At 36.2% G+C, this 12,759-nt stretch overlaps 1 protein-coding gene across 1 annotated transcript in view; it reads right to left on the bottom strand.

Annotated features, from left to right (window-relative positions):
* The window catches only part of CC2D2A (coiled-coil and C2 domain containing 2A), a 52,662-nt gene that overhangs the window by 18,516 nt on the left and 21,387 nt on the right, over nt 1-12,759 (bottom strand). Inside the window, exons 16-20 of the mRNA XM_009573058.1 lie at nt 10,351-10,489; nt 9,360-9,563; nt 4,130-4,222; nt 2,111-2,202; nt 222-389 (exon numbers count right to left, since the gene is read on the bottom strand). Of these exons, the coding sequence (XP_009571353.1) occupies nt 222-389; nt 2,111-2,202; nt 4,130-4,222; nt 9,360-9,563; nt 10,351-10,489 (696 nt within the window). The remainder of the gene's footprint in view (nt 1-221; nt 390-2,110; nt 2,203-4,129; nt 4,223-9,359; nt 9,564-10,350; nt 10,490-12,759) is intronic.

Here is a 12,759-nt window from a genome sequence, read left to right as displayed (position 1 = left end):
ATTTCTTGAATTTAGCAGTTATTGATAAATGATCATATTATTCTACAAACTTACAAAACAGTAGTTCTTTATCATTATTAATAAAAAGATAAATGTATATATGTTTTTATTATAAGGATCAAAACAACACACATGGCTGAATTTCAACATTAGTTGCTTCAGCTGTCCTCAAAACAGCTGCAGAAAACGAATCTGTACTGGAAACAGGCATTTAAACATACCTCATCACTGGTTTTCTCACTGGAATATCATAAGCTCTAATGATGTTCACTAACAGTTTTATGTCTCCATCTGATAAATTCTGTGCTGTGACCTTTTTCCTTTCTTTTCTTCTTGGCTTTAATGGTCGTTTTGGCTCTGCCAGTTTAAAGAGGCTGAGTCCCAAAATACTAATAATCATAAAACAGATATTTAGTCACTTTTGCATAGAATCCAGCATTCTAGTGTTTCCATGACACACATGCAAATTATGCATTAACAGAAAAAGGAAATATATGCTCCTGTTAGTGCCATACAAAACTCCATGAAATGTCAAAATGTTTTAATTGTTTAGTACTACCCAATCCAGGTCTGTCCTATATTTCAGAAATTATAACTTAAAAGTGCAAAAGAGTTTTTCTTCCAAAACCAGGTAAGATACAAATAAGACAATTACACAGCGTCAAGATAGATCTAAACTACAGTGCTATAAACAAGGTATCTAGCAGATGACGACAACCACTGTATGGAATAGGCAAAAAATCTAATTACACCGCTATGTACAACAAACAATAGGCTATAGAAAGGAAGCAGAATAAATATGCCACAACATACCCTGGACCCTCAGAACTTATAACCCAAGGCAAAGCAGAACCAAAGGAAAAAAAAAATCAGGAGAAGAATAAAAAGCAGATGTATGTTTTTACACATCATTGATATTAACTGTAGATATTCCAAAATTTACTTTAAAAACTAATAGCCAATGGCATTATTTCCTTATACATAATTAAAAACAATCACAGTAATTACTGTCAAAATAACACAAACCATGAGTTACTGAAATATCTCACTAAGTAATGCTTTAAACAAATCATGGTGTATTTTAAATTCACTAACCATATAAATTAGCAAATAGAATCCAATATGAATTAGTATTCAAGATAAAAAAATATCAGTGAAGCATTTGATTTTAAACAACTCCAAAAGCTGATTATAGTCTCATTCGGATTTTTCCATTCTGTGATGTGAAAACACGAACTAAAAAATAGGATGAACTCTTTTGTAAGAGAGCAAGTCTCTCTATCTCCAGCAGATGGGACTGTTTAGATTTATACTGCTGATTGAAAAAACTTTGGCTGTACTTTAAGGGTGTCATGTTTATAGTGAACACAAGCAACTTCTAGATGAAAGAAAAAATAACTATCTTCATAACTTGTTTACTTACACAGATTTTAAGTGAGCAACACTAATTAAGAGTCATCTATGCTGTGATGACTGATAAATGTCAAAATCAACAAGCATGGGATTTGGAAGAAAAATTAAAAGAATGTGCTTAAGTAATAAAACAAATAATAATCTTAAAAGAAAAAAGAAGTAATTTCCAAACCCAGTAACATTTCTGAAAGTAAACAGCATATGATGACATCCAGCAACAATAAACAGAAATACATGAGAAGTAAAATAAAGAAAATGACCGTTAAAAAAACCTATTGCATATTATTTCCAGGGCACATGCACTCACTCAAAGTGAGCATCACTATAGAACCAGTAGTAGTGTTACTACCTCTGACGCTTGTCTGATATTTGGAAATCATTCAATCGGGCACCACCTAGGGCTATGATCAGCTCATCAGGTCACAGCCCGATACATTATATCATGCTAAATCTTATTTACATACTGTCACATTACTTCTGCCAAAACTAGACTTTTTTTAAAAAAAGTTTTTACGCACTTTTTGTATCAATACACTGCCTGTACTGGCAGAGGTGGACATAGTGATTAGAAGTTTATATATTATACTAAACACAAAATTGCATCAGTTGGTCACATCAATACACTTTGCAAAAAAAGATCGGAGACCGTTTTACATTAATTGTTCTGATTTAGAACAAATAAAGATAGCTCCCTTACCCCAGGCTGGGAATCTCCTCTTCATTGACAAGGTCAGAGAGAAGGAAATGGTGTTTTGCTATGAGGAAACGGTTTATTACTGATTCTCGAACCTGTGAATGGGGAGGGAGAAGAGACGAAAGTACATTTCTAATCCAAACCCACTGCAAACACTTGCATTCTGTCTGTTGAACACAAACAAAATGTCCAAATATACATTTTTTATTTTTTCCCAGTTTTAAGAGAGTCACGGTCCAAGGAAAATTTTCTTTCCACCAGATGCTTCTTCAGAACATAATACAAGCTCATTTTACGAATACAATGATTCTCTAGAAACATACTGGCTAGCCAGACATAAGAACATATGAAAGCATGCAATCAGAAAATAAAGTGTTATCTGGTTACAGCTATTCATCAGAAACAATCACAACAATAAATGACACTAACAGACATCTCTTTTCCATGTCTAAATGAAGTTGCAGAAAAGGCTATAGAGAAATCTCTATGGTATTAAGTGATGGGGAAAAAAGCAACACTTCAGACTGCAGAACAATCCATGAAGCCTGTATTACAAATACTATGATTTCAAATAGATGTTTAAAATCCCTAGTTCGTTTCATTTCTATGCTGAGGTCATAGACTGAAGCATAGAGATGAAAGTCTTCCCTCTTCTCCCAACAACTATGTGGAAGCAGACTGACAGAATATTGCCTTTGTCCTTTTTTCCCTACCACTAACACTAGTAATGCCTTTATATACTGTCTTATTACAAGATCAGTTGCAGAACAGCAATAATAAACAATTTTCTGCAATACACCTCCCTTTGTTATTTTTACAAGTTTTTATTTAAGTTATTCTTATTATTCTTATATCTTTGTGTTGAAGTGACAGGCATATGAAGATCACATTTCAGAGTGAACTGAATTTCAGTTCTGATGTGAGCAATCTAATTTTTCAAGCACATCTGACAATTTATAAAAGCGTAAAATATCCAAGTATTATTTTAAAAGAGGCTACTTGCATTTAATCTAAAAGAGTGACAAATAAAGGTACTATAATGTATGTTACTCTGTATTACTATACTATTATTCAGTGTGCTGCATAAACCACTTCAAATACCACGCAAAACAGACATGACAGCTTTGTTAAAAATATTTTTTTTATATTTTCATACTGAATCTGGGCTTTGGCACTTGCCTGGAAGATTTAAACACTCTTCATTGTCTATGATTCTTTTACAAACCATTCTTTCTAACAAACAATTTGTTTTGTCCTACATCAAATCAACCTTATCATCATATGACATGTTTTGCTGGCTGGCTAGGATTTGTTACACTTTTTGATATTTCTAGTACTGGTAAGAAACTGGTAGCCATGTTTTGCACTTGCTGTTTTGCCAAAATAGTCTGGAATTGCAAACAACTCTGGTTATATGACCAATGTTTTCCTATAATTTTTGTCCCCTAAGGATTAAAGAGAACGTCATCCTAACAGAATGAATGGACTAGAAAAATAAATTAAATCAAGATAAGGGGGAGAAGTTACTCTAATACCACAATGAAGGTAATGCGATGGAAGATATGCCCTCTGCCTTAGGCTGCAGGACAAGACACTCTGTATTGCATTAAATGATTTTTAACAGCAGTTAGGTCCACTTTCATGGAGACAATTACGTTCTTAGCATCACAGCTTACAAGAGGGAAAATAGAGAGGAGAGGGAAATCAGTGAATACCTGGGACACAACAGTACAAATCTCTGGGACACTGGAGCAAAAAAGAATTTACAGAACTGCTAGAAAAATCCAGAATGGCTGGTCATTTTGTATATTGCATCTTTTTCAATAACATTACATGAGTCATTCACAAACCTCCACTTGTTCAATTAGACCAGTTTCAGGCCCAACTTGGAATTTTAAAGATGTCTGCAGGTCATGCTTAGAGATGAATCAGTTTTTAGTATTCACGGAAATCAAGCATCCAAGTATAGAAGCAACATATGGCCTAAAGAAATATGGTGGATCCATATTTTTTGCAGCTTACCTTCTGTAGATAGTTGGCAACAACTGCTCTGTGTGCATCCAGGTAATTTTTGCTGTCAATCACATCCCTCTCTTGCAGTCTCTTCTCATAGTCCTAAAGATATTTACTAGAGTTTGTGATTCGATATATATTCAGTGCTTTATTACATCCAAGAAAAATGGTAAATATTTCATTAATATTAATGTATGGATCACAGTAAACCAAAACAGGTGTCAGAGGTTTATAAAGCTATTTTTAATGCTAATGTATACAGCAACAGTATTGCTAAACTTCCATGAATAGAGACAAGAATTCCACTGAGTTACAAGATTCATGTGGTTTAAATTACAATGAATAACTTAAAGATTTCCCTCTCTTCTTTTAAAGCTGAACTTTGACCTGCTGCTGTAAACTGAAATTCCATTTGAACTGGAAGCCAAATGGCTTCTCTTACTGCAGCTGCAATAGGGGAAATTCTTTCTAAATATAAGTGGTGCAGTATTGATGGAAGATAACCTGAAATCTGAACTGTGTATTAATACATATAACTAGTTTTCATAGTGTCTAACACTGGAAGAAACTCTACTTGTGGGAGAGTTTGTTGAGAAACAATTATTGAAGAGATTTAACAGCGTAATAAAAATCTTTGTTTGTACATTGTGAGAAAGTGAAAGCTCTTTAAGCAGCCAGAGTGTGAAGATTTTGCTTTGCCTGAGGTTTGATAAAAGAGTCTGTAGCCTAACTGAGGGGCTGAGATGAATACTGGTTACCACCAGAGGAAAAAGATTTACGAGAAGCACTTGGTTCTTGGTGAGAAGTATGTTGATGGAATATTTCTCAGGGTTGTGGTTACTATTCTGGTGGACTACAATGAAAGCTGTACTGACAGATGCAACTTTTATTCACAAGTTTAGGAAAGTGTCTCATAAATTAAGAAAAAGCTAGAGCTGACACTCAGCTTCCAAGCAAAACACAGAGCCTAGAAGTCCAGGGGATCTCCCAGGATCTGCAGCTTAATGGCAGTCTGCAAATCAGGTTGGCTTTAGAACCACAGCTAAGTTATAACGTAAAAGCTACTCAGTAAAATCAATCTTCAGGTCATTTTGCTACTGTTGTTACTTAAGAGAACATAATTTTTTCATAAGATAAAGGGTCCAGAAAGCACGTTCTGGAAACACAGTGCTTCATTATTTTCACAATAAATCTTCATTATTTCCATAATTTTCCCGTGCATAATAATTATTGTTGAACAACTTCAGGTTAGCAACAAAATAAAATAAGAATAGCTCCTCTGAGCCAGAAATCTTAATTTTTAGGCAGATCTAATAATGACTAAGCTAGAAGTCCAATAATGGAAGTTGAACATCTAACTGGTACATGCATATGCATAGCTCCCTTCAGAAGTCTTTTTACTGCAATATGATTTAAGTACCGTAAATCATTGGTTAGTACTTGTTAACTGTTAGTAAACTGTTGGCATTAAATAAACTTTCAGAAGAAACAGGAAAAGATCACAAACTTTTGATAAAGCACATACTCAGATACAGACTGATTGGCCCCAACTCTGGTGTTGGAACACCAAATTGAAACTCTTCCCATTTGACCCAAGACACTCATGTTGCTTTATTTCCGTAAGTGTATCAAGACATTCTGCTTGCCCATGAGCATGGCATGTCTTGGATTATCAAAATCCTACAGCCCATGCTGCTGGGTTTATTGGTAGAGATGATGGACCCATTTGTTCTGAGGAACACATGGAACCAAAACTATAAAGCAAAAGAAGATTTTGTAGCAGTACTGCATATTAGTGCTGTACACTGTAAAAAGATTGGAGAGGATGAATACGACAGAATCACTTGGGGAAACACCACAGTGGGAAAAAAAGAAGACAGTTTCATGGCTTAACTGTATTGGGTCTGGCTGGGATGGACTTAATTTTCTTCATAGTACCCGGTATGGTGCTATGTTTTGAATTTGTGACTAAAATGGTGTTGATAACACAGCAGTGTTTTGACTATTGTTGAGCACTGCTTGCACAGTGTCAAGATTATCTCTTTTTCCAACTCCGCCCCCCCGCCCCCCACAAGTAGGTTGGGGGTGTGCAAGAAGGTAGGAGGGGACACAACAAGAACAGCTAACCTAAAATGACCAAAGGGATATTCCATGCTGTATAATGTGATGCTCAGCAGTGAAACAGAAAGAAAGGCGGTTTTGGGGAAGGTAGCCATTGCTTAGAGACTGGCTAGGGATTGGTCTACATGTGGGAGGTGGCAAGTGCCTTTATATCACTTGTTCACTTGTTTTTTTGCTTGTTAGTTTTGTAAGCGAAGGAAAGAGGAAGAAAGAAAAAACAATCTCAACCCATGAGTTTTCTTGCTTTTGCTCCACCAATTCTCTTCCCTGTCCAGGATGGGAGGGAGAGGGGAAGTGAACAAGTGTCTGTGTGGTGCTTAGTGGCCTACCACGGTTAACTGATGACAGGAAACTTCCATTATCAGATTTAGGTATGACTACAGAATTTGTCATTTAAGAATAGAGCTAGGATATAGATTGAAAATATCACTACTGTCAACAAGTAGAATGCAGTTATTCCTGGTTGGGATAACCTGAGGAAATATGGGTTTGAATGGACTGAATGGACGGCTTGCTGGGTTGAAAACAGGATGGACAACTGAGCTCTCACAGTAAGCGTGAACAGCTCAATGTCCAGTTAATGTCCTCTAACTGGCAAAGTACCCCTGGGGTTGATTATAGGGCCATATTACTCAGTATCTTCACCAGTGACCTGGATGAGGAGACACAATACACTGCCAGCAATTTAGCCAACGATACTTGATTAAGAAGAGTGGTTAATACAATGAATGAACCACAATTCAGAAGGCTCTTAATAATTGAAGACTATGACAACTGAAGTCTCAATGAAGAAAAGGCAAAATTCTGTATTGAGGGTGTAGTAACTCCATATGCTGGCACAGACTGGAAAGCAACCAGAAGAATAACAGCCATATTGAAAAAAATCTGGGGCTTACGGTTTAATGACAACCAACAACGTGTTTTTCTGGCAAACCACAGGCTACATTAGCAGTAGCGTGGCCTACAGACAAAGAGAAATTACTAGCCCCTCTAACTCGGTACTTGTGAGGGCATACTTGAAATACTGTATCCAATTTGGGGCTGCCAGTACAAGAAGCATGTGGAAAAACTGGATGGGGTCCCCTAAAGGACTACTAAGACAGTCAGAGGCCTAGAGAACATGACCTACAAAAAGAGGTCAGAATCTTAGAATAATGTAAGTTGGAAGAAACTTCTCGTGGTCATCTGATCCAAACCCTCATTCAAAGCAGGAACAACTCCAATCAGGATGCTCAGGGCCTTTGCCAGTTGAATTTTTGGTATCTCTAGAGATGGCAATTCTACAAACTTGCTGGACAACGTGGTCTAGAATTTGAATACATCTTTGTGAAAAATGTTTTCATTGTAACTAACTGGAATTTCTCTTGGAGTAACTTGGGTCTATCATCATCTCGCCTCTAAGATGAGTCTTGCTCTGTTTTCTCTGCACCGTCTTACTAGGTACCTGAAGGAAGCAATAAGATACCCCCTTAGCCTTCCTTGCCTGCTTAGGCCAAAACAAACTTAGTTCTTTTAGCCTCTCCTTGTACGTCATGTGCTCCAGCCCTGTAGGTATTCTGGTAGCTCTGTGCTGGACTTGCTCTAGTATTTCAGTGTCTTTCTTGCACTGGACAAGGTATTCAACTTAATCAGTCTGGTGAGGAAGAGATTAATGATAATCCAATATCCCCCCACAACTATTTGAGGGGCAGTTACAAACAAGAGAGTGCCAAACTCACCTCTGTAGTTCCAGACAATATAACAAGGGAAAACAGCCATTAAATAGAACTTGGAAGGCTCAGGTTGGACATGATTTTTTTTTTTTTTTTTTTAAATAATCACTGGAAGGATAGTGCAGCACTGAAACAGGTTATCCAGAAAGGCTGTGGAATCTCCCATTTAGAGATTTTCAAGACTTGGCTAGACAAATACACAGCTGACCTCATCTAGTGCTGGCAACAATCCCACCACTTCAGTGGAAAGCAGGACTAGATGACCTCCAGACAATATTTTCCAAACAATATTTCCACGATTCTATGAATTTTCAGACTTCTTTGCCAAATAGCTAGTAAACCAACTAGGAACAATACCACTTTAAATTTAGTTTTGAAGATTGTGTCATATAAAATGAACTTGGAATGAGTGATCATGAGTTTATCGAATTTACCCTTAATAGAAAAAAACAAATAAAACAATTCTTAAACTATGGTTTTCAATTTTGAATGATAACATGAAATGAACAGAGTTAGTCTGTAAAATAAACTGGATCAGAAATGTGTATCAAAGATGTGGCACAATCTTTAAATAAAAGATAAAAAATTGACCTAAAATTTAAAAAGGAAAAATATTTACTGAAAAGAGCCAGACATGATTGAATTAATAAGTATCTTTAAAAAAAAGATATAACCCAAAAGAAATGGAAGAAAGGAATTCTGCAAAGAAATTTATATAAGAAGAAGTAAGCAGCAGTTGCCAGAATCTGAGATGAATCTGATCCTACTAAGGCAATGAACACACTAAAATGCTCCTTAGCTACACGAATTGCTAAAGAACAAAAGAATGCGTGACTTAACACTAATAATGGAGTTGAGATTAAAAATAATTGAAGTATGACCCAAATAAAAAATGCACACATTGCATTTCAGTAAAGTAATTAACAGACAGGCAAGGACAGGCTAAGCTAATTGGAACAATGTACTAAAACAGAAATAACTGCAACATCGGCTGTAGAAAAACATAAAAAGGTTTTAATTCCCGTTAGAGTCATTGCTTCCAGCAGTCTCCACAGAAAGGGCTCAAAAGTTAATAAGCCTAAGCCTGAATTATCTTTGCATTACCATTCTATATTTGAAATCATCTTTAAAAAAAAGTCTCTTACCTTTAAAAAAAAAAGTATCTTAGAACATTGGTGTCTACAGCAGTTGCTGTGTCTTATTTTTCTCCTTCCACAGTATAGCTGTGGAACTACTGCCTTGGAAGGAAGCTATCTTAATTAGATTAAAATAACACTAGAAAAGACTGAAGGAATAAAATTAACATTTTTTACACGTACATTTTTTAAGGGACCAATTGACTTAATTGCAAGTCAAATATTATTAGCATTAAAACTAGGAAAGAAATATTTCATATAACATTCTACCTGGAAGATTTTCTCACTGATTTCTCGTTCATGTAAAGGGACTTGCTTATAGTTTCGGAACTCTACCACCTCCCCATTTCTGAGCTGCAAGAGTCGAAATCTCTTTGATCTATTAAATTCCTCATCAGAAACAAAATTAAATTCTTGCTGCAACTGTTCCAATCTGAAGAAATCAGGAACGTGTGCCTCTCCACTTGTAGCAACCTAAAAAATATTCAAAAAATTATAAACATTTTCATATAAAGTGACACGAGTCTATAAAATAACTTTCGTAAGTCTTACATGCATATTGCAAGGATGTTCATTTTAAGCAAAAGCAACTGAGATGGATCAAACTGAGACTGAAACAGTAAGTGTTTTAAAGTAGGTTTTTGTTGAGCAAAGTATATGAGCTTATACATTTAAGAATACAATAAATTTCTATTTTCTTGTAACATAAACAAAACATTAAAGAGTAGGAAAATTATAACATAGTTATAGTAACCTAGGAACCTGTACTGTAAAGACAATTCATTTACACAACTTCAGCTATGTAAATAGCTCCTCAATTTGATGTTTAGAAAAGTCCTAACTTCTACAATACACTAGATCTCTTTGTGCAATTGTCACTAATGAGCAACTTCTTATTTAATACCATACAAGTACACTGGGAATACCCCTGAACTTTAAGGAATCAACAAACTCAAAATCCGTATTTTTTTTAATTTATAAATTAATCAGTTTGCTGATTATTATTATACCTATTTTTCACCACTGGAATATTGCTGAATGGATTAATAAATCATACTCATTAATAATTTAACCCACTACTAAATGGATTAATAAATCGTATTTTTAATAGACATTTTGCTTCTTAACACTCATACAAGTATGTCCATCACAAATTCAAATGCTACTACCTCCCTGGCATGCACGCAGATTGCCTGAGAAGGTACTGGTGACTAGGTGTTTCACAGCTCATTAGCCCTACAGCTCTGAAAAAGCCACTCACCATGATCAACTGCATCAGAGCTGCATTGTTTGGGTCATTTGGATCAAGTTTTGCTTCTGCTGCCCACTTAGCTAGTTTCTTCATGTCAGTTAAGCCCGATGTGCCAATGGATGCAATAGCATCAATATTTTTTAAAGCACTAAAAAGAGAGAATTGACAGAACTTAACCTAAACCATATGTGATTTAGCAATATAAAAAAAGTATTTAAAACAATCTTAGAAAAAACCAAAAAACTTCCCACAACCTGAATAGTAAATTCCACAACACAGTTCTTAATTGTAGCTATGCAACTGAGGGAATGATGAATTGCAAAAGAAAGTAAGGGGGAAATATGAAGGAAACTGGTGGAACGGAACTTTTATACAAGATAATAAGGTGCTTATTGATACATTTATGATACACCTACACTATTCCATGTTACTGATTACTAAGAAGTAAAATGATAAATTGCCTCACAGCATGAAACTTAACATAAAAGTTTTGACAATCCATACTGAAAAGAACTTCTCAGATGTACAGTCCTTGCTTGCGCCATGTCTCAGATCCTGTCTTTGACCTGTCTCCTGGATGGCTCTCTCAGACCTGCATTGCAGCCTTGGCCTCCACCCCCTTTCCTGCTGTTTCTGGATAGACCCTGGGGCCAGATTCATCCCCTCGTCATGTCTGCGACTGCTGCCAGCACCCTGCTCTGCCTGTCATGTTCAGCTCCTGTAGGACTGCAAGGTGGCTGGCGAGGGCACTGCCTGTGCTGGGACACCTTTGCAGCCTTCTCCATTGTGGTGCAGATCTGCTTTTGGTCCTCCCTGACACGACGAGTCCCAGCTCCACTCCTTATCCTTTGGATGCTCCTGCTCACTTTCTTGTATTCACAGTAGGCAACGAAGTATGGTAGGTAGTCTGGAGGCCATCTGTACACTGACTTGCTGGCTAGGCTTCTGGCATCTTCTCACAAAAGTCACCCCTGAAGCTCCACCGCTACCAAAACCTTGCCACATAAACCCAATAAACCAGAACATGCATGTTATTATTCTGTTATACCACAGAAGATGGATGTTGCCCCTTCTCTTGTTAGGGGTGCTAATTTGAGTCTTTGTTCTCTACTTATCTGAATATTTTCAAGAAACCTTTAAGAACTTACGATCTTTCTTGCGCTTGGTTAGAATCAGCCAAATATCCAGTAGTTACTGGAGCAACAGACAAAGCAGTAACATCAAGATTATATCTTTAGGCACCAGTCTTGAACAAATGCATACTGAATCACAATTGTACTGAAAAGCTAATGGGCAGCAAAAACTAACTTTAGGCATGAAAATCTTGTCTCTGACTTTCACAACAGACAATGGAAAGTCTCAGAAGGCTGTTTGTCTCTAGAGGGTGATTCAAAGAAGAGTGTTTTACAGCTAACTTCCTTCTGAAATTCCCCATTTTTCCATTTACTACAGTGACCAGTCTCCCGATTTTGAAGTTAGCCTTTGGGAATGCATCCTTATGTTTTAATCTCATGCTGTTCTAGTCTCACTGAAGTCAGCAGGTTACTCATATGCAGATCAGCAAATTACTCTAATGGCTGCATCTTGGGTCAAAAATAGTAACAGAGTGATTTGGATGCCAATGTCTAGAGTCTAAATAAACAAAAATCTGACAGAATCTAATCAGCTGGAAGAGGTACTTGCTCAGTGTTAACAAGTATGGGAAAACTTTTAAGGCTTTACAGTGAAGTTACCTGCGGACATTACAAAAGCAGACTTTACGTATCATCTCCTTGACTTTACTGGAATTATATAACAGCAAGAAAATGGACAAATAATCTACAATATCCAACTTGGAGCCACAGGGCAAATTAGATTGTTTTGAATGGAATAATATACTCATTTCTGCAGGTCAACAGGCTTCTGATGGAGAAAAATCATGAGAGAGTATTATCTTGGAATGATCCGACAGATGAGAATTTTTCACTGATTAATTCACTAACAGTGTCAATCCCCCATACTAACTTCTACTGCTTTCATAGTGTAATTTTTATCATTAATTACAGAAAAGGCATTTAAAGCATGTGTCCCAATAGCGTCCCCAAATGCACTTTGGATAAGAAAGAGCTGGAGATTCTGTTCTTAGCAAAACGATTACAGGAAAGTTCCTTGCCAATATATACAGCTGCTATTAGAAAATCATAAAAGTGAATTAATCAGCTTGAGTTTAACTTTAATATTGTCTATAAATAATATACTAAAAGACAAAATTTCTAACTAAAATCTGTTTACCAAAAACGTGTACCCTAAGATATCTGCAGAGGGTTACAGCGCAAAGTAAAATATCTAAACTTAAGGAAAAAGGAAAATTCTTGATTATGAAAGTCTATTTTTTTAAAATACTAGTACAACCAGTTTCCCATGAATTACTGAAAATTC

This window comes from Fulmarus glacialis, unplaced genomic scaffold (assembly GCF_000690835.1).
Source record: "Fulmarus glacialis isolate BGI_N327 unplaced genomic scaffold, ASM69083v1 scaffold25722, whole genome shotgun sequence".
In the NCBI taxonomy this organism is placed as follows: domain Eukaryota; kingdom Metazoa; phylum Chordata; class Aves; order Procellariiformes; family Procellariidae; genus Fulmarus; species Fulmarus glacialis.
Note: the sequence above shows the minus strand (reverse complement) of the source record. Positions and strands in the feature narration are given on the sequence as shown.